Here is a 24,904-nt window from a genome sequence, read left to right as displayed (position 1 = left end):
GGTCATACTGGTATGGTCCCAGCTCTACCTTCAGTCTGGTCATACTGGTATGGTCCCAGCTCTACCTTCAGTCTGGTCATACTGGTATGGTCCCAGCTCTACCTTCAGTCTGGTCATACTGGTATGGTCCCAGCTCTACCTTCAGTCTGGTCATACTGGTATGGTCCCAGCTCTACCTTCAGTCTGGTCATACTGGTATGGTCCCAGCTCTACCTTCAGTCTGGTCATACTGGTATGGTCCCAGCTCTACCTTCAGTCTGGTCATCTGGTATGGTCCCCTCTACCTTCAGTCTGGTCATACTGGTATGGTCCCAGCTCTACCTTCAGTCTGGTCATACTGGTATGGTCCCAGCTCTACCTTCAGTCTGGTCATACTGGTATGGTCCCAGCTCTACCTTCAGTCTGGTCATACTGGTATGGTCCCAGCTCTACCTTCAGTCTGGTCATACTGGTATGGTCCCAGCTCTACCTTCAGTCTGGTCATACTGGTATGGGCTCTACCTTCAGTCTGGTCTCTATGGTCCCAGCTCTACCTTCTGGTCAGTCTGGTCATACTGGTATGGTCCCAGCTCTACCTTCAGTCTGGTCATACTGGTATGGTCCCAGCTCTACCTTCAGTCTGGTCATACTGGTATGGTCCCAGCTCTACCTTCAGTCTGGTCATACTGGTATGGTCCCAGCTCTACCTTCAGTCTGGTCATACTGGTATGGTCCCAGCTCTACCTTCAGTCTGGTCATACTGGTATGGTCCCAGCTCTACCTTCAGTCTGGTCATACTGGTATGGTCCCAGCTCTACCTTCAGTCTGGTCATACTGGTATGGTCCCAGCTCTACCTTCAGTCTGGTCATACTGGTATGGTCCCAGCTCTACCTTCAGTCTGGTCATACTGGTATGGTCCCAGCTCTACCTTCAGTCTGGTCATACTGGTATGGTCCCAGCTCTACCTTCAGTCTGGTCATACTGGTATGGTCCCAGCTCTACCTTCAGTCTGGTCATACTGGTATGGTCCCAGCTACTACCTTCAGTCTGGTCATACTGGTAGCTCTACCTTCAGTCTGGTCATACTGGTATGGTCCCAGCTCTACCTTCAGTCTGGGTCATACTGGTATGGTCCCAGCTCTACCTTCAGTCTGGTCATACTGGTATGGTCCCAGCTCTACCTTCAGTCTGGTCATACTGGTATGGTCCCAGCTCTACCTTCAGTCTGGTCATACTGGTATGGTCCCAGCTCTACCTTCAGTCTGGTCATACTGGTATGGTCCCAGCTCTACCTTCAGTCTGGTCATACTGGTATGGTCCCAGCTCTACCTTCAGTCTGGTCATACTGGTATGGTCCCAGCTCTACCTTCAGTCTGGTCATACTGGTATGGTCCCAGCTCTACCTTCAGTCTGGTCATACTGGTATGGTCCCAGCTCTACCTTCAGTCTGGTCATACTGGTATGGTCCCAGCTCTACCTTCAGTCTGGTCATACTGGTATGGTCCCAGCTCTACCTTCATTCTGGTCATACAGGTATGGTCCCAGCTCTACCTTCAGTCTGGTCATACTGGTATGGTCCCAGCTCTACCTTCAGTCTGGTCATACTGGTATGGTCCCAGCTCTACCTTCAGTCTGGTCATACTGGTATGGTCCCAGCTCTACCTTCAGTCTGGTCATACTGGTATGGTCCCAGCTCTACCTTCAGTCTGGTCATACTGGTATGGTCCCAGCTCTACCTTCAGTCTGGTCATACTGGTATGGTCCCAGCTCTACCTTCAGTCTGGTCATACTGGTATGGTCCCAGCTCTACCTTCAGTCTGGTCATACTGGTATGGTCCCAGCTCTACCTTCAGTCTGGTCATACTGGTATGGTCCCAGCTCTACCTTCAGTCTGGTCATACTGGTATGGTCCCAGCTCTACCTTCATTCTGGTCATACAGGTATGGTCCCAGCTCTACCTTCAGTCTGGTCATACTGGTATGGTCCCAGCTCTACCTTCAGTCTGGTCATACTGGTATGGTCCCAGCTCTACCTTCAGTCTGGTCATACTGGTATGGTCCCAGCTCTATCTTCAGTCTGGTGTCATACTGGTATGGTCCCAGCTCTACCTTCAGTCTGGTCATACTGGTATGGTCCCAGCTCTACCTTCAGTCTGGTCATACTGGTATGGTCCCAGCTCTACCTTCAGTCTGGTCATACTGGTATGGTCCCAGCTCTACCTTCAGTCTGGTCATACTGGTATGGTCCCAGCTCTACCTTCAGTCTGGGTCATACTGGTATGGTCCCAGCTCTACCTTCAGTCTGGTCATACTGGTATGGTCCCAGCTCTACCTTCAGTCTGGTCATACTGGTATGGTCCCAGCTCTACCTTCAGTCTGGTCATACTGGTATGGTCCCAGCTCTACCTTCAGTCTGGTCATACTGGTATGGTCCCAGCTCTACCTTCAGTCTGGTCATACTGGTATGGTCCCAGCTCTACCTTCATTCTGGTCATACAGGTATGGTCCCAGCTCTACCTTCAGTCTGGTCATACTGGTATGGTCCCAGCTCTACCTTCATTCTGGTCATACTGGTATGGTCCCAGCTCTACCTTCATTCTGGTCATACAGGTATGGTCCCAGCTCTACCTTCAGTCTGGTCATACTGGTATGGTCCCAGCTCTACCTTCAGTCTGGGTCATACTGGTATGGTCCCAGCTCTACCTTCAGTCTGGTCATACTGGTATGGTCCCAGCTCTACCTTCAGTCTGGTCATACTGGTATGGTCCCAGCTCTACCTTCAGTCTGGTCATACTGGTATGGTCCCAGTCCGACCTTCCAACCCTCAGACAGCTGCAGAGACTTAGTAAATCAAAGTCAACCGTTTTATACTCTAATAGTAGGCTTGGGCAGTATACTGAATATACCGTATACCGGAGTATTTGGAAAATAGCCACATGATGTTTTTTTTAAATATAGTCTATTCCGTTAAAACTATTACTTTTAGTGTTTTTAAAAAATATATTTGAATATTTGTCGCTACTTTTTAAGTAAATACCTGCAGTCACCTTGTGCAGTATGTTAGGAGATAAAGATTGCGTTCTTCATTTCACTTGTCATATCATTTGTCATTATGAAGTGTTTGGTAGCACCCAGTCACGAGGTGTTTGTTTACAAGCACACAACAACGAGAGATCTGAGCCTTATGAGTTGTTGTGCAGCTCACGCCAAGCGATCAAATCAAATCTAATCGTATTGGTCACATACACATAGTTAGCAGATGTTAATGGTCACATACACATGGTTAGCAGATGTTAATGGTCACATACACATGGTTAGCAGATGTTAATGGTCACATGCACATGGTTAGCAGATGTTATTGGTCACATGCACATGGTTAGCAGATGTTAATGGTCACATACACATGGTTAGCAGATGTTAATGGTCACATACACATGGTTAGCAGATGTTAATGGACACAGACACATGGTTAGCAGATGTTAATGGTCACCTACACATGGTTAGCAGATGTTAATGGTCACATACACATAGTTAGCAGATGTTAATGGTCACATACACATGGTTAGCAGATGTTAATGGTCACATACACATGGTTAGCAGATGTTAATGGTCACATACACATGGTTAGCAGATGTTAATGGTCACATACACATGGTTAGCAGATGTTAATGGTCACCTACACATGGTTAGCAGATGTTAATGGTCACATACACATGGTTAGCAGATGTTAATGGTCACATACACATGGTTAGCAGATGTTAATGGTCACATACACATGGTTAGCAGATGTTAATGGTCACATACACATGGTTAGCAGATGTTAATGGTCACATACACATGGTTAGCAGATGTTAATGGTCACATACACATGGTTAGCAGATGTTAATGGTCACATACACATGGTTAGCAGATGTTAATGGTCACATACACATGGTTAGCAGATGTTAATGGTCACCTACACATGGTTAGCAGATGTTAATGGTCACATACACATGGTTAGCAGATGTTAATGGTCACATACACATGGTTAGCAGATGTTAATGGTCACATACACATGGTTAGCAGATGTTATTGGTCACATACACATGGTTAGCAGATGTTATTGGTCACATACACATGGTTAGCAGATGTTATTGGTCACATACACATGGTTAGCAGATGTTAATGGTCACATACACATGGTTAGCAGATGTTAATGGTCAACTACACATGGTTAGCAGATGTTAATGGTCACATACACATGGTTAGCAAATGTTAATGGTCACATACACATGGTTAGCAGATGTTAATGGGCACATGGTAGCAAATGTTAATGGTCACATACACATGGTTAGCAGATGTTATTGGTCATGTACACATGGTTAGCAGATGTTATTGGTCACATACACATGGTTAGCAGATGTTATTGGTCACATACACATGGTTAGCAGATGTTAATGGTCACATACACATGGTTAGCAGATGTTAATGGTCACATACACATGGTTAGCAAATGTTATTGGTCACATACACATGGTTAGCAGATGTTAATGGTCACATACACATGGTTAGCAGATGTTAATGGTCACATGGTTAGCAGATGTTAATGGTCACATGGTTAGCAGATGTTAATGTGAGTGTAGTGAAATGCTTGTGTTCCAACCACGCAGTAATATCTAACAAGTAATCTAACAATTCCCCAACAACTACCTTACACACACAAGTGTAAAGGAATGAAGAATATGTACATATAAATATATGGATGACCGATGGCCGAGCGGCATAGGCCAGACGCAGTAGATGGTATAGAGGACAGTATATAGATGAGATGAGTAATGTAGGGTATGTAAACAAGATGCAGTAGATGGTATAGAGGACAGTATATAGATGAGATGTATGTAAACATTATATAAAGTGGCATTGTTTAAAGTGACTTGTGATACATTTCTTACATCCAGTTTTTAATTATTAAAGTGGCATGAGATTTGAGTCATTGAGCCACTCAATGTTAGTGATGGCTGGTTAACAGTCTGATGGCCTTGAGATACAAGCTGTTTCTCAGTCTCTTGGTCTCAGCTTTGATGCACCTGTACTGACCTCGCCTTCTGGATGATAGCGGGGTGAACAGGAAGTGGCTCGGGTGGTTGTTGTCCTTGATGATCTTTATGGCCTTCCTGTGACATCGGGAGGTGTAGGTGTCTCGGAGGGCAGGTAGTTTGCCCCCGGTGATATGTTGTGCAGACCTCACTACCCTCTGGAGATCCTTGCGGTTGTGGGCGGAGCAGATACAGCCCGACAGGATGCTCTCGATTATGCATCTTTAAAAGTTTGTGAGTGATTTCGGTGACTAGCCGAATTTCTTCAGCCTCCTGAGGTTGAAGAGGCGCTGCTGCGCCTTCTTCACGATGCTGTCTGTGTGGGTGGACCATTTCAGTTTGTCCGTGATGTGTACGCCAAGGAACTTAAAACTTTCCACCTTCTCCACTACTGTCCCGTCGATGTGGATAGGAGGGTGCTCCCTCTGCTGTTTCCTGAAGTCCACAATCATCTCCTTTGTTTTGTTGACGTTGAGTGAGACGTCATTTTCCTCACACCAAACCTCAGGATCTAGTTAGTTAGTTAGAATCCACAATTAAACATTTTCCAGCTAGATATCTTATAACTATTAAGTAAAATGCTCTACAGTTGTGCATTTGATTTAAAATTGCTAGTTAGCTCTCTAGCTGTGGTTAGCTTCTTCACAATCAAGCTTTGCTTGCCGGTAACAGCAGAGAAACCCCTCCTGGATCAATGTTCAATTCGCTCATGAGCATTTAGTTAGCATTCTCTAGGGGATTTTACATTTATTTTTTAGCAATGCTAACCTTCGGATTACAAAGGCTCAGTGGGGTTTGAAAAGAGCGCCCCCTGTGTTCAGCGGCGGTATTACCGAATATCCCGGTATGGTACAAGGTCAGTGTGAAGGTATGACAATATGGATAGCGCTCAAGGCTAACAGTTGCAGATAGCTGCTGGATGGACTTTTAGTGTCAGAAACTCTTTAAACAGGGAGTTTTTTTTAACCAATCAGAACTGTGTTAGGACTGTGCAAACTCTTTAAATCTGTTTTCAGGGAGACAGACAAAACGTCTGTAAAGTTCTTGTCCTCCTCCCAAGACAAAGAGAAACCAGAGGAAAGAAAGAAAGCGAGAGAAAAGAGAAACTAACAGGATAACTAACGACCCACAGCCAAGTGGGAATGATAAGACTGGGCCTGCAACCCAAATGGCACTCTAATCCATACAAAGTGCACTACTTTTGACCAGAGCTCATAGGGAGCAGGGAAATATTTGGGATGCTGACAGGGTCAGACTCAAGGCACGACAACAGAAACTGAAATAGATGGATAGATAGATAAACCATACCTCAGAAACTGTTCAGGTCCAGAGATGGAACAGATTAACCAATCACTAGCGAGCCAAATGACTGGCACTTTAACGGGGAACACACTGAAATTATGAATGTCAACTACCTCTCGATGGACGGAGGAGACTTCAGATTGGTTTACAGGTAAAAACACATTCAAGTCGTGAACCATCCATATTAAAGATGCAGTCGAGGACAAGTAGTACACAAATAGATGATGTAGTACACAAATAGATGATGTAGTACACAAATAGATGATGTAGTACACAAATAGATGATGTAGTACACAAATAGATGATGTAGTACACAAATGGATGATGTAGTACACAAATGGATGATGTAGTACACAAATGGATGATGTAGTACACAAATAGATGATGTAGTAGACAAATGGATGATGTAGTACACATGGATGACGTAGTAGACAAATGGATGACGTAGTACACAAATGGATGATGTAGTACACAAATGGATGATGTAGTACACAAATGGATGATGTAGTACACAAATGGATGACGTAGTACACAAATGGATGACGTAGTACACAAATGGATGACGTAGTACACAAATGGATGATGTAGTACACATGGATGACGTAGTACACAAATGGATGACGTAGTACACACATGGATGACGTAGTACACATGGATGACGTAGTACACAAATGGATGACGTAGTACACATGGATGACGTAGTACACAAATGAATGACGTAGTACACACATGGATGACGTAGTACACAAATGGATGACGTAGTACACAAATGGATGACGTAGTACACAAATGGATGACGTAGTACACAAATGGATGACGTAGTACACATGGATGACGTAGTACACAAATGGATGACGTAGTACACATGGATGACGTAGTACACAAATGAATGACGTAGTACACACATGGATGACGTAGTACACAAATGGATGACGTAGTACACATGGATGACGTAGTACACAAATGGATGACGTAGTACACAAATGAATGACGTAGTACACAAATGGATGATGTAGTACACAAATGGATGATGTAGTACACAAATGGATGACGTAGTACACAAATGGATGACGTAGTACACAAATGGATGATGTAGTAGACAAATGGATGATGTAGTACACAAATGGATGACGTAGTACACAAATGGATGACGTAGTACACAAATGGATGATGTAGTACACATGGATGATGTAGTACACAAATGGATGACGTAGTACACAAATGGATGATGTAGTAGACAAATGGATGATGTAGTACACAAATGGATGACGTAGTACACAAATGGATGATGTAGTAGACAAATGGATGATGTAGTACACAAATGGATGATGTAGTACACAAATGGATGATGTAGTACACAAATGGATGACGTAGTACACAAATGGATGATGTAGTACACGAATGGATGATGTAGTACACAAATGGATGATGTAGTACACAAATGGATGACGTAGTACACAAATGGATGACGTAGTACACAAATGGATGATGTAGTACACAAATGGATGACGTAGTACACAAATGGATGACGTAGTACACATGGATGACGTAGTACACATGGATGACGTAGTACACAAATGGATGACGTAGTACACATGGATGACGTAGTACACAAATGAATGACGTAGTACACACATGGATGACGTAGTACACAAATGGATGACGTAGTACACAAATGGATGACGTAGTACACAAATGGATGACGTAGTACACATGGATGACGTAGTACACAAATGGATGACGTAGTACACAAATGGATGACGTAGTACACAAATGGATGATGTAGTACACACATGGATGACGTAGTACACAAATGGATGATGTAGTACACAAATAGATGATGTAGTACACAAATAGATGATGTAGTACACAAATAGATGATGTAGTACACAAATAGATGATGTAGTACACAAATAGATGATGTAGTACACAAATAGATGATGTAGTACACAAATAGATGACGTAGTACACATGGATGACGTAGTAGACAAATGGATGACGTAGTACACAAATGGATGACGTAGTACACAAATGGATGATGTAGTACACACATGGATGACGTAGTACACAAATGGATGACGTAGTACACAAATGGATGACGTAGTACACAAATGGATGATGTAGTAGACAAATGGATGATGTAGTACACAAATGGATGACGTAGTACACAAATGGATGATGTAGTACACAAATGGATGATGTAGTACACAAATGGATGACGTAGTACACAAATGGATGATGTAGTACACAAATGGATGATGTAGTACACAAATGGATGACGTAGTACACAAATGGATGACGTAGTACACATGGATGACGTAGTACACAAATGGATGACGTAGTACACATGGATGACGTAGTACACAAATGGATGACGTAGTACACATGGATGACGTAGTACACAAATGGATGACGTAGTACACACATGGATGACGTAGTACACATGGATGACGTAGTACACAAATGGATGACGTAGTACACATGGATGACGTAGTACACAAATGAATGACGTAGTACACAAATGGATGATGTAGTACACAAATGGATGATGTAGTACACACATGGATGACGTAGTACACAAATGGATGACGTAGTACACAAATGGATGACGTAGTACACAAATGGATGATGTAGTACACAAATGGATGATGTAGTACACAAATGGATGATGTAGTACACAAATGGATGATGTAGTACACAAATGGATGATGTAGTAGACAAATGGATGATGTAGTACACAAATGGATGATGTAGTACACACATGGATGACGTAGTACACAAATGGATGATGTAGTACACACATGGATGACGTAGTACACAAATGGATGACGTAGTACACAAATGGATGACGTAGTACACAAATGGATGACGTAGTACACAAATGGATGATGTAGTACACAAATGGATGACGTAGTACACAAATGGATGACGTAGTACACAAATGGATGATGTAGTACACAAATGGATGATGTAGTACACAAATGGATGACGTAGTACACAAATGGATGACGTAGTACACAAATGGATGATGTAGTACACAAATGGATGATGTAGTACACAAATGGATGACGTAGTACACAAATGGATGACGTAGTACACAAATGGATGATGTAGTACACGCATGGATGACGTAGTACACAAATGGATGACGTAGTACACATGGATGACGTAGTACACAAGAAACAGGAGCCCATTTTGGCTCATGAGCGCCACTTTCAAAACTACTGGCTGAAATTATACAAAAGTTCTGGAGCATCACTTTAACAATGATAGTCATACACAAGAGATGACCACGATGATGACTCTAACACTGGCGCTGACGAAAAACCATGCGTGTGTGTGTGTGTGTGTGAATGCTTGTGTGTGTGTGTGTGTGTGTGTGTGTGTGTGTGTGTGTGTGTGTGTGTGTGTGTGTGTGTGTGTGTGTGTGTGTGTGTGTGTGTGTGTGTGTGTGTGTGAAAGCAACAGGATGTGTGCATGCATCCACCTGTCTCTCTGTATAAAACAACACGCTCCTCTCACCTCTGACAAACACATATAGAGTAGCAGCCGTGGTCCCGTCGATGACGGCCTTGACATCTCTGTAGTAACAGCGGTAGTACCCTGTATCATTCCCTTTAGCTCCAGTGAGGACCAGGGTCTTGCAATACGGCCTTCCAGGCTCCCCTGGACACTCCAGGATGCTGACTCCCCTTCTCTGGACAGGGACCGAAGCAGGCGTACCAGTCCGCTCCGCGGCCACGGGGTGGTCTCCCACAACTCCAGCCCCGGGGGTACAAACAGGGGTTCCAGACCCAGTCTCGGCCTCTCTCCCTGGGGCTCTGCTGGGCCTGGGTCCGGCCTGACGGTCAGTCAGCTCCTCTCCCACCAGGGTCGTCTCAGGCCACACCCAGGACAGAGTACGCTGACCCCTGGAGGTTAGGGGTTAGAGGTCAGAGGAAAGGTTAAGTGAGTGGTCACAGATGGGTAAATTATGTTTTTAACCAATCAGAACAGGTTAGTACTGTGGAAATGTCTGGTGTGTGACGTTAGCGACTGCGACAGATTGTGAAAGAGTGTGTGTGTGTGTGTGTGTGTGTGTGTGTGTGTGTGTGTGTGTGTGTGTGTGTGTGTGTGTGTGTGTGTGTGTGTGTGTGTGTGTGTGTGTGTGTGTGTGTGTGTGTATGCGTGTGTGTTTCTCCCTTTCTTATTTTTCACCTTGTCCCCACACCTCCCCAGAGAGAAATGGCTACAACAGTTGGGTACGACTCGGACACCATCTGCCTCACGCAGCGCATCGTCGCCAATCTGACAAAGGAGGATAAGCTCCACCGCTGAGCCTGGTTCCTCTCAAGGTTTTCTTCCCTCAAGGGAGTTATATTCCATTGCAACCGTCACTTCTACATTCTCTCTTGGGGTTTAAGGTTGGTTCACCCAGTGGGCATCTCTTGGGGTTTAAGGTTGGTTCACCCAGTGGGCATCTCTTGGGGTTTAAGGTTGGTTCACCCAGTGGGCATCTCTTGGGGTTTAAGGTTGGTTCACCCCGTGGGCATCTCTTGGGGTTTAAGGTTGGTTCACCCAGTGGGCATCTCTTGGGGTTTAAGGTTGGTTCACCCAGTGGGCATCTCTTGGGGTTTAAGGTTGGTTCACCCCGTGGGCATCTCTTGGGGTTTAAGGTTGGTTCACCCCGTGGGCATCTCTTGGGGTTTAAGGTTGGTTCACCCTGTGGGCATCTCTTGGGGTTTAAGGTTGGTTCACCCTGTGGGCATCTCTTGGGGTTTAAGGTTGGTTCACCCTGTGGGCATCTCTTGGGGTTTAAGGTTGGTTCACCCAGTGGGCATCTCTTGGGGTTTAAGGTTGGTTCACGCCGTGGGCATCTCTTGGGGTTTAAGGTTGGTTCACCCAGTGGGCATCTCTTGGGGTTTAAGGTTGGTTCACCCCGTGGGCATCTCTTGGGGTTTAAGGTTGGTTCACCCAGTGGGCATCTCTTGGGGTTTAAGGTTGGTTCACCCGTGGGCATCTCTTGGGGTTTAAGGGTGGTTCACCCTGTGGGCATCTCTTGGGGTTTAAGGTTGGTTCACCCCGTGGGCATCTCTTGGGGTTTAAGGTTGGTTCACCCCGTGGGCATCTCTTGGGGTTTAAGGTTGGTTCACCCAGTGGGCATCTCTTGGGGTTTAAGGTTGGTTCACCCCGTGGGCATCTCTTGGGGTTTAAGGTTGGTTCACCCAGTGGGCATCTCTTGGGGTTTAAGGTTGGTTCACCCAGTGGGCATCTCTTGGGGTTTAAGGTTGGTTCACGCCGTGGGCATCTCTTGGGGTTTAAGGTTGGTTCACCCAGTGGGCATCTCTTGGGGTTTAAGGTTGGTTCACCCCGTGGGCATCTCTTGGGGTTTAAGGTTGGTTCACCCCGTGGGCATGTCTTGGGGTTTAAGGTTGGTTCACCCCGTGGGCATCTCTTGGGGTTTAAGGTTGGTTCACCCTGTGGGCATCTCTTGGGGTTTAAGGTTGGTTCACCCTGTGGGCATCTCTTGGGGTTTAAGGTTGGTTCACCCTGTGGGCATCTCTTGGGGTTTAAGGTTGGTTCACCCTGTGGGCATCTCTTGGGGTTTAAGGTTGGTTCACCCCGTGGGCATCTCTTGGGGTTTAAGGTTGGTTCACCCTGTGGGCATCTCGTCCGTATGCTTGTACTTCCTCAACTATATTGCCAACCATTCAGGACCTGCAGTCCAGAACAGCTCACTTCTTATCCAGGGTACGACTAACATGGACTTTTATGGGTGATTGCCATCACCTCAGCAGCCTAACTACCACGGACTGATAACGGTCAATTTGAGACTCCAAGCCAAACCTCTCCGTATCCTTCATCTGTAGCTCTTGGCTTCATTCTCACACCACTCTCTCATTCTCAAATCAATTTGCTGAAAAAATATTCCAAAATCATGTCTGGTCCTTAAACTGGTGAAATGAATTTTCCCAAAATGGTTGGTAAATATTTGCACCCCCCAAAAAAAGAAAGCATTTACAGCTGTTTAACCTCTACACCACTCTGTATAATGTGACAGTGGATTAGACAGCTGTTTAACCTCTACACCACTCTGTATAATGTGACGGTGGATTAGACAGCTGTTTAACCTCTACACCACTCTGTATAATGTGACAGTGGATTAGACAGCTGTTTAACCTCTACACCACTCTGTATAATGTGACAGTGGATTAGACAGCTGTTTAACCTCCGATAACACCACTCTGTATAATGTGACAGTGGATTAGACAGCTGTTTAACCTCCGATAACACCACTCTGTATAATGTGACAGTGGATTAGACAGCTGTTTAACCTCTACACCACTCTGTATAATGTGACGGTGGATTAGACAGCTGTTTAACCTCTACACCACTCTGTATAATGTGACAGTGGATTAGACAGCTGTTTAACCTCTACACCACTCTGTATAATGTGGAGGTGGATTAGACAGCTGTTTAACCTCTACACCACTCTGTATAATGTGGAGGTGGATTAGACAGCTGTTTAACCTCTACACCACTCTGTATAATGTGGAGGTGGATTAGACAGCTGTTTAACCTCTACACCACTCTGTATAATGTGACAGTAGATTAGACAGCTGTTTAACCTCTACACCACTCTGTATAATGTGACAGTGGATTAGACAGCTGTTTAACCTCTACACCACTCTGTATAATGTGGAGGTGGATTAGACAGCTGTTTAACCTCTGATAACACCACTCTGTATAATGTGACAGTGGATTAGACAGCTGTTTAACCTCTACACCACTCTGTATAATGTGACGGTGGATTAGACAGCTGTTTAACCTCTACACCACTCTGTATAATGTGGAGGTGGATTAGACAGCTGTTTAACCTCCGATAACACCACTCTGTATAATGTGACAGTGGATTAGACAGCTGTTTAACCTCTACACCACTCTGTATAATGTGACAGTGGATTAGACAGCTGTTTAACCTCCAATAACACCACTCTGTATAATGTGACAGTGGATTAGACAGCTGTTTAACCTCTACACCACTCTGTATAATGTGACAGTGGATTAGACAGCTGTTTAACCTCTACACCACTCTGTATAATGTGGAGGTGGATTAGACAGCTGTTTAACCTCTACACCACTCTGTATAATGTGGAGGTGGATTAGACAGCTGTTTAACCTCTACACCACTCTGTATAATGTGACAGTGGATTAGACAGCTGTTTAACCTCTACACCACTCTGTATAATGTGGAGGTGGATTAGACAGCTGTTTAACCTCTACACCACTCTGTATAATGTGGAGGTGGATTAGACAGCTGTTTAACCTCTACACCACTCTGTATAATGTGACAGTGGATTAGACAGCTGTTTAACCTCCGATAACACCACTCTGTATAATGTGACAGTGGATTAGACAGCTGTTTAACCTCTACACCACTCTGTATAATGTGACAGTAGATTAGACAGCTGTTTAACCTCTACACCACTCTGTATAATGTGACAGTGGATTAGACAGCTGTTTAACCTCTACACCACTCTGTATAATGTGACAGTGGATTAGACAGCTGTTTAACCTCTACACCACTCTGTATAATGTGACAGTGGATTAGACAGCTGTTTAACCTCTACACCACTCTGTATAATGTGAAGGTGGATTAGACAGCTGTTTAACCTCTACACCACTCTGTATAATGTGACAGTAGATTAGACAGCTGTTTAACCTCTACACCACTCTGTATAATGTGACAGTGGATTAGACAGCTGTTTAACCTCTACACCACTCTGTATAATGTGACAGTGGATTAGACAGCTGTTTAACCTCTACACCACTCTGTATAATGTGACAGTAGATTAGACAGCTGTTTAACCTCTACACCACTCTGTATAATGTGACAGTGGATTAGACAGCTGTTTAACCTCTACACCACTCTGTATAATGTGGAGGTGGATTAGACAGCTGTTTAACCTCTACACCACTCTGTATAATGTGACAGTAGATTAGACAGCTGTTTAACCTCTACACCACTCTGTATAATGTGACAGTGGATTAGACAGCTGTTTAACCTCTACACCACTCTGTATAATGTGACAGTAGATTAGACAGCTGTTTAACCTCTACACCACTCTGTATAATGTGACAGTGGATTAGACAGCTGTTTAACCTCTACACCACTCTGTATAATGTGACAGTAGATTAGACAGCTGTTTAACCTCTACACCACTCTGTATAATGTGACAGTGGATTAGACAGCTGTTTAACCTCTACACCACTCTGTATAATGTGACAGTAGATTAGACAGCTGTTTAACCTCTACACCACTCTGTATAATGTGACAGTAGATTAGACAGCTGTTTAACCTCTACACCACTCTGTATAATGTGACAGTGGATTAGACAGCTGTTTAACCTCTACACCACTCTGTATAATGTGAAGGTGGATTAGACAGCTGTTTAACCTCTACACCACTCTGTATAATGTGGAGGTGGATTAGACAGCTGTTTAACCTCTACACCACTCTGTATAATGTGACAGTGGATTAGACAGCTGTTTAACCTCTACACCACTCTGTATAATGTGGAGGTGGATTAGACAGCTGTTTAACCTCTACACCACTCTGTATAATGTGACAGTGGATTAGACAGCTGTTTAACCTCTACACCACTCTGTATAATGTGAAGGTGGATTAGACAGCTGTTTAACCTCTACACCACTCTGTATAATGTGACAGTGGATTAGACAGCTGTTTAACCTCTACACCACTCTGTATAATGTGAAGGTGGATTAGACAGCTGTTTAACCTCTACACCACTCTGTATAATGTGGAGGTGGATTAGACAGCTGTTTAACCTCTACACCACTCTGTATAATGTGACAGTAGATTAGACAGCTGTTTAACCTCTACACCACTCTGTATAATGTGACAGTGGATTAGACAGCTGTTTAACCTCTACACCACTCTGTATAATGTGAAGGTGGATTAGACAGCTGTTTAACCTCTACACCACTCTGTATAATGTGACAGTAGATTAGACAGCTGTTTAACCTCTACACCACTCTGTATAATGTGACAGTGGATTAGACAGCTGTTTAACCTCTACACCACTCTGTATAATGTGACAGTGGATTAGACAGCTGTTTAACCTCTACACCACTCTGTATAATGTGACAGTAGATTAGACAGCTGTTTAACCTCTACACCACTCTGTATAATGTGACAGTGGATTAGACAGCTGTTTAACCTCTACACCACTCTGTATAATGTGGAGGTGGATTAGACAGCTGTTTAACCTCTACACCACTCTGTATAATGTGACAGTAGATTAGACAGCTGTTTAACCTCTACACCACTCTGTATAATGTGACAGTGGATTAGACAGCTGTTTAACCTCTACACCACTCTGTATAATGTGACAGTAGATTAGACAGCTGTTTAACCTCTACACCACTCTGTATAATGTGACAGTGGATTAGACAGCTGTTTAACCTCTACACCACTCTGTATAATGTGACAGTAGATTAGACAGCTGTTTAACCTCTACACCACTCTGTATAATGTGACAGTGGATTAGACAGCTGTTTAACCTCTACACCACTCTGTATAATGTGACAGTAGATTAGACAGCTGTTTAACCTCTACACCACTCTGTATAATGTGACAGTAGATTAGACAGCTGTTTAACCTCTACACCACTCTGTATAATGTGACAGTGGATTAGACAGCTGTTTAACCTCTACACCACTCTGTATAATGTGAAGGTGGATTAGACAGCTGTTTAACCTCTACACCACTCTGTATAATGTGGAGGTGGATTAGACAGCTGTTTAACCTCTACACCACTCTGTATAATGTGACAGTAGATTAGACAGCTGTTTAACCTCTACACCACTCTGTATAATGTGGAGGTGGATTAGACAGCTGTTTAACCTCTACACCACTCTGTATAATGTGACAGTGGATTAGACAGCTGTTTAACCTCTACACCACTCTGTATAATGTGAAGGTGGATTAGACAGCTGTTTAACCTCTACACCACTCTGTATAATGTGACAGTGGATTAGACAGCTGTTTAACCTCTACACCACTCTGTATAATGTGACAGTGGATTAGACAGCTGTTTAACCTCTACACCACTCTGTATAATGTGACGGTGGATTAGACAGCTGTTTAACCTCTACACCACTCTGTATAATGTGACAGTGGATTAGACAGCTGTTTAACCTCTACACCACTCTGTATAATGTGAAGGTGGATTAGACAGCTGTTTAACCTCTACACCACTCTGTATAATGTGACAGTAGATTAGACAGCTGTTTAACCTCTACACCACTCTGTATAATGTGACAGTAGATTAGACAGCTGTTTAACCTCTACACCACTCTGTATAATGTGACAGTGGATTAGACAGCTGTTTAACCTCTACACCACTCTGTATAATGTGAAGGTGGATTAGACAGCTGTTTAACCTCTACACCACTCTGTATAATGTGACAGTAGATTAGACAGCTGTTTAACCTCTACACCACTCTGTATAATGTGACAGTAGATTAGACAGCTGTTTAACCTCTACACCACTCTGTATAATGTGACAGTGGATTAGACAGCTGTTTAACCTCTACACCACTCTGTATAATGTGACAGTGGATTAGACAGCTGTTTAACCTCTACACCACTCTGTATAATGTGACAGTAGATTAGACAGCTGTTTAACCTCTACACCACTCTGTATAATGTGACAGTAGATTAGACAGCTGTTTAACCTCTACACCACTCTGTATAATGTGACGGTGGATTAGACAGCTGTTTAACCTCTACACCACTCTGTATAATGTGGAGGTGGATTAGACAGCTGTTTAACCTCTACACCACTCTGTATGTACTCTACCTCTATGTAACCTCTACACCACTCTGTATGTACTCTACCTGCATGTGATGGACAGTGTTTCATCTGCGTGGATCACCAGGTCTTCTTTGTGGCTGTCAATGGTGGGCGGAGTCATAGAGTAGCCAATCACCAGACCTCAGGTAACAAAAACAAAAATCATATGATACGACTCTGACACTCAAAACACCGATTTAATTGGACAGAGAAACAGATTTACATTTCAGATACGAATAAATATAAATGAGTGGTTATTGGTTTCAGTAAGCTCTGCCTGTCGGCTCTGTCAAACCTCCTCAGTGTCATGTCGATTAGGAACTCAACCCGACAGCGACAGGATGTAATCAACCAATCAAATGGTATTCATTATATGACACTGTATTCCACTTAGCTCAAGGGCTGTAATATATATATATATATATATGGCTGTAAGGCAATTTGCAGGAATAGAGCAGCACAATGCACCCAGACACACACCCCAGCACCACCCGGTCTGAGATACACCCAGACACACACCCCAGCACCACCCGGTCTGAGATACACCCAGACACACACCCCAGCACCACCCGGTCTGAGATACACCCAGACACACACCCCAGCACCACCCGGTCTGAGATACACCCAGACACACACCCCAGCACCACCCGGTCTGAGATACACCCAGACACACACCCCAGCACCACCCGGTCTGAGATACACCCAGACACACACCCCAGCACCACCCGGTCTGAGATACACCCAGACAGACAAATGTCTTTCAATTCTCTCTCTCTCTCTCTCTCTCTCTCTCTCTCTCCCTCTCTCTCCTTCTTTCCCCTCTCTCTCTCCTCTTTTTCTCTCTGTCCCCTCTCTCCTCTTTCTCCCTCCCTCCGTCCTCTCTCTCTCTCTCTCTCCCCTCTCTCTCCTCTGCTCCTCTCTCTCCTCTTTCATCCTGCTCTCTCTCTCATCTTTATCTCTCCTCTCTCTCCTCTCTTCTCTCTCTCTCTCCTCTCTCCTCTCTTCTCCCTCTCTCTCTCTCTCTCCTCTCTCTCCTCTCTTCTCCCTCTCTCTCTCTCTGTCTCTCCTCTCTCTTCTCTCTCTCCTCTCTCTTCTCTCCTCTCTTCTCTCCTCTCTTCTCCCCTTCTCTCTCTCTCTCTCTCCTCTCTTCTCCCTCTTCTCTCTCTGTCTCTCCTCTCTTGTCTCTCTTCTCTTCTCTCCTCTCCTCTCTCTCCTCTCTCTCCTCTCCTCTCTCTCCTCCTCTCTCCTCTTTCACCTTGCTCTCTCTGCTCTCTCCTCTCTTCTCTCTCTCCTCTCTTCTCCCTCTTCTCTCTCTGTCTCTCCTCTCTTCTCTCTCTTCTCTCTCTTCTCTCTCTCTCCTCTCTCTCCTCTCTCTCCTCTCTCTCCTCTCCTCTCTCTCCTCCTCTCTCCTCTTTCACCTTGCTCTCTCTGCTCTCTCCTCCCTCCACTTTCCTCTAAAAGTATCATTAAGCCTATAGCTTCCTGATTCATCACTGTTTCATTAACTCTGGTAATGTGGTTAGATGTGATATAAATGATGTCGCTCTGGAATGCCATTACCTGCCCGAGCCCCAAACAGCACCCTATTCCCTATATACAGGGCCCACTGGGTATAGGGCCCTGGTCAATATAGGTGCATTTTCTAGGGAGAAGGGTGCTATTTGGGAGACAACCCCTGTAAAGTGCCCTGAGGGCACGTTGGTCCCCGGCTTGCATCAAGATGTCCACCATTGTTCCTGTACCCGAGAAAGAAAAGGTAACTTAACTAAATGACTATTGCCCCGTAGCACTCACTTCTGTCATCATCAGGTGCTTTTGAAGAGCAAATGTTCTTGTGGCTGAATGGAAAGCGATTCCCAGCAGCAATGTTCCAACATCTTGTCTTTCATTTTATTTTTTAAATGTACCTTTTATTTAACTAGGCAAGTCAGTTAAAAACAAATTCTTATTTACAATGACGTTCTACCCCGGACAAACCCGGAAGACGCTGGGCCAATTGTGCGCCGTCCTATGGGACTGTGATACAGCCTGGATTCAAACCAGGGACTGTAGTGATGCCTCTTGCAGTGCCTTAGACCGCTGCGCCCCTCGGGAGCCAAGTGGAAAGTCTTCCCAGCAGAGTGGCTGTGTCACACCCTGACCTTATTCTCTATGTTTGGTTAGGTCAGGGTGTGATTTGAGGTGGGCATTCTGTGTTTTCCATTTCTTCGTTTTTGGCCGAGTGTGGTTCCCAATCAGAGGCAGCTGTCTATCGTTGCCTCTGATTGGGGATCATACTTAGGCAGCCCTTTTTCCACCTTTCAGTTGTGGGATCTTATTTTCTGTTTGGTGTCTGTGCCAGACAGAACTGTCTGGTGTCATCAATAAAAAGAGCATGTACGCCTATCACGCCGGGGGGGGGGACAACTCCATATTAATGCCCCTCACTTTGGAATGAGACGATCGACGAGCAGCTGTCCACATACTTTTGGTCTTGTAGTGTATATTTTCTATTCAACTACTGTCTATACACACCATCCTATATAACTACTGTCTATACACACCATCCTATATAACTACTGTCTATACACACCATCCTATATAACTACTGTCTATACACACCATCCTAAATAACTATATAACTACTGTCTATACTGTCTATACACACCATCCTATTTAACTACTGTCTATATACACCATCCTGTATAACTACTGTCTATACACACACCATCCTATATAACTACTGTCTATACTGTCTATACACACCATCCTATTTAACTACTGTCTATACTGTCTATACACACCATCCTATATAACTACTGTCTATACACACCATCCTATGTAACTACTGTCTATACACACCATCCTATGTAACTACTGTCTATACACACCATACTATATAACTACTGTCTATACACACCATCCTATTTAACTACTGTCTATACTGTCTATACACACCATCCTATATAACTACTGTCTATACACACCAACCTATATAACTACTGTCTATATACACCATCCTGTATAACTACTGTCTATACACACCATCCTATATAACTACTGTCTATATACACCATCCTATATAACTACTGTCTATACACACCATCCTATATAACTACTGTCTATACACACCATCCTATATAACTACTGTCTATACACACCATCCTATATAACTACTGTCTATACACACCATCCTATATAACTACTGTCTATACACACCATCCTATATAACTACTGTCTATATACACCATCCTATATAACTACTGTCTATACACACCATCCTATATAACTACTGTCTATACACACCATCCTATATAACTACTGTCTATACACACCATCCTATATAACTACTGTCTATACACACCATCCTATATAACTACTGTCTATACACACCATCCTATATAACTACTGTCTATACACACCATCCTATATAACTACTGTCTATACACACCATCCTATATAACTACTGTCTATACACACCATCCTATATAACTACTGTCTATACTGTCTATACACACCATCCTATATAACTATTGTCTATACTGTCTATACACACCATCCTATATAACTACTGTCTATACACACCATCCTATATAACTACTGTCTATACACACCATCCTATATAACTACTGTCTATACTGTCTATACACACCATCCTATATAACTACTGTCTATACACACCATCCTATATAACTACTGTCTATACACACCATCCTATATAACTACTGTCTATATACACCATCCTATATAACTACTGTCTATACACACCATCCTATATAACTACTGTCTATACACACCATCCTATATAACTACTGTCTATACACACCATCCTATATAACTGTCTATACTGTCTATACACACCATCCTATATAAACTGTCTATACTGTCTATACACACCATCCTATATAACTACTGTCTATACTGTCTATACACACCATCCTATATAACTACTGTCTATACACACCATCCTATGTAACTACTGTCTATACACACCATCCTATATAACTACTGTCTATACTGTCTATACACACCATCCTATATAACTACTGTCTATACACACCATCCTATATAACTACTGTCTATATACACCATCCTATATAACTACTGTCTATATACACCATCCTATATAACTACTGTCTATACACACCATCCTATATAACTACTGTCTATATACACCATCCTATATAACTACTGTCTATATACACCATCCTATATAACTACTGTCTATACACACCATCCTATATAACTACTGTCTATACTGTCTATACACACCAACCTATATAACTACTGTCTATACACACCATCCTATATAACTACTGTCTATACACACCATCCTATATAACTACTGTCTATACTGTCTATACACACCATCCTATATAACTACTGTCTATACACACCATCCTATATAACTACTGTCTATACACACCATCCTATATAACTACTGTCTATACTGTCTATACACACCATCCTATATAACTACTGTCTATATACACCATCCTATATAACTACTGTCTATACACACCATCCTATATAACTACTGTCTATACTGTCTATACACACCATCCTATATAACTACTGTCTATATACACCATCCTATATAACTACTGTCTATACACACCATCCTATATAACTACTGTCTATACTGTCTATACACACCATCCTATATAACTACTGTCTATACTGTCTATACACACCAACCTATATAACTACTGTCTATACACACCATCCTATATAACTACTGTCTATACACACCAACCTATATAACTACTGTCTATACACACCATCCTATATAACTACTGTCTATACTGTCTATACACACCAACCTATATAACTACTGTCTATACACACCATCCTATATAAGTACTGTCTATATACACCATCCTATATAACTACTGTCTATATACACCATCCTATATAACTACTGTCTATACACACCATCCTATATAACTACTGTCTATACACACCATCCTATATATAACTACTGTCTATACACACCATCCTATATAACTACTGTCTATACACACCATCCTATATAACTACTGTCTATACACACCATCCTATATAACTACTGTCTATACACACCATCCTATGTAACTACTGTCTATACACACCATCCTATATAACTACTGTCTATACTATCTATACACACCATACTATATAACTACAGTCTATACACACCATCCTATATAACTACTGTCTATACTATCTATACACACCATACTATATAACTACTGTCTATACACACCATCCTGTGTAACTACTGTCTATACTGTCTATACACACCATTCTATATAACTACTGTCTATACACACCATCCTATATAACTACTGTCTATACACACCATACTATATAACTACTGTCTATACACACCATTCTATATAACTACTGTCTATACACACCATCCTATATAACTACTGTCTATACTGTCTATACACACCATCCTATATAACTACTGTCTATACTGTCTATACACACCATCCTATATAACTACTGTCTATACACACCATCCTATGTAACTACTGTCTATACTGTCTATACACACCATCCTATATAACTACTGTCTATACACACCATCCTATATAACTACTGTCTATACACACCATCCTATATAACTACTGTCTATACACACCATCCTATATAACTACTGTCTATACACACCATCCTATATAACTACTGTCTATATACACCATCCTATATAACTACTGTCTATACACACCATCCTATATAACTACTGTCTATACACACCATCCTATATAACTACTGTCTATACACACTATCCTATATAACTACTGTCTATACACACCATCCTATATAACTACTGTCTATACACACCATCCTATATAACTACTGTCTATATACACCATCCTGTATAACTACTGTCTATACACACCATCCTGTATAACTACTGTCTATACACACCATCCTATATAACTACTGTCTATACTGTCTATACACACCATCCTATATAACTAGTGTCTATACTGTCTATACACACCATCCTATATAACTACTGTCTATACACACCATCCTATGTAACTACTGTCTATACACACCATCCTATATAACTACTGTCTATACTGTCTATACACACCATCCTATATAACTACTGTCTATACACACCATCCTATATAACTACTGTCTATATACACCATCCTATATAACTACTGTCTATATACACCATCCTATATAACTACTGTCTATACACACCATCCTATATAACTACTGTCTATACACACCATCCTATATAACTACTGTCTATACACACCATCCTATATAACTACTGTCTATACTGTCTATACACACCATCCTATATAACTACTGTCTATACTGTCTATACACACCATCCTATATAACTACTGTCTATACTGTCTATACACACCATCCTATATAACTACTGTCTATACACACCATCCTATGTAACTACTGTCTATACACACCATCCTATATAACTACTGTCTATACTGTCTATACACACCATCCTATATAACTACTGTCTATACACACCATCCTATATAACTACTGTCTATATACACCATCCTATATAACTACTGTCTATATACACCATCCTATATAACTACTGTCTATACACACCATCCTATATAACTACTGTCTATATACACCATCCTATATAACTACTGTCTATATACACCATCCTATATAACTACTGTCTATACACACCATCCTATATAACTACTGTCTATACTGTCTATACACACCAACCTATATAACTACTGTCTATACACACCATCCTATATAACTACTGTCTATACACACCATCCTATATAACTACTGTCTATACTGTCTATACACACCATCCTATATAACTACTGTCTATACACACCATCCTATATAACTACTGTCTATACACACCATCCTATATAACTACTGTCTATACTGTCTATACACACCATCCTATATAACTACTGTCTATATACACCATCCTATATAACTACTGTCTATACACACCATCCTATATAACTACTGTCTATACTGTCTATACACACCATCCTATATAACTACTGTCTATATACACCATCCTATATAACTACTGTCTATACACACCATCCTATATAACTACTGTCTATACTGTCTATACACACCATCCTATATAACTACTGTCTATACTGTCTATACACACCAACCTATATAACTACTGTCTATACACACCATCCTATATAACTACTGTCTATACACACCAACCTATATAACTACTGTCTATACACACCATCCTATATAACTACTGTCTATACTGTCTATACACACCAACCTATATAACTACTGTCTATACACACCATCCTATATAAGTACTGTCTATATACACCATCCTATATAACTACTGTCTATATACACCATCCTATATAACTACTGTCTATACACACCATCCTATATAACTACTGTCTATACACACCATCCTATATATAACTACTGTCTATACACACCATCCTATATAACTACTGTCTATACACACCATCCTATATAACTACTGTCTATACACACCATCCTATATAACTACTGTCTATACACACCATCCTATGTAACTACTGTCTATACACACCATCCTATATAACTACTGTCTATACTATCTATACACACCATACTATATAACTACAGTCTATACACACCATCCTATATAACTACTGTCTATACTATCTATACACACCATACTATATAACTACTGTCTATACACACCATCCTGTGTAACTACTGTCT

General features: G+C 42.3%; 1 protein-coding gene across 1 annotated transcript in view; it reads right to left on the bottom strand.

Moving 5' to 3' along the window:
- Nucleotides 1-24,904, bottom strand: part of LOC127929754 (vascular endothelial growth factor receptor 3-like) — a 216,302-nt gene that overhangs the window by 106,060 nt on the left and 85,338 nt on the right. The window contains exons 2-3 of the mRNA XM_052518003.1: nucleotides 17,260-17,356; nucleotides 9,879-10,267 (exon numbers count right to left, since the gene is read on the bottom strand). Of these exons, the coding sequence (XP_052373963.1) occupies nucleotides 9,879-10,267; nucleotides 17,260-17,356 (486 nt within the window). The remainder of the gene's footprint in view (nucleotides 1-9,878; nucleotides 10,268-17,259; nucleotides 17,357-24,904) is intronic.

This window comes from Oncorhynchus keta, chromosome 4 (assembly GCF_023373465.1).
Source record: "Oncorhynchus keta strain PuntledgeMale-10-30-2019 chromosome 4, Oket_V2, whole genome shotgun sequence".
In the NCBI taxonomy this organism is placed as follows: domain Eukaryota; kingdom Metazoa; phylum Chordata; class Actinopteri; order Salmoniformes; family Salmonidae; genus Oncorhynchus; species Oncorhynchus keta.
This window is presented reverse-complemented; position numbering and strand designations above follow the sequence as displayed.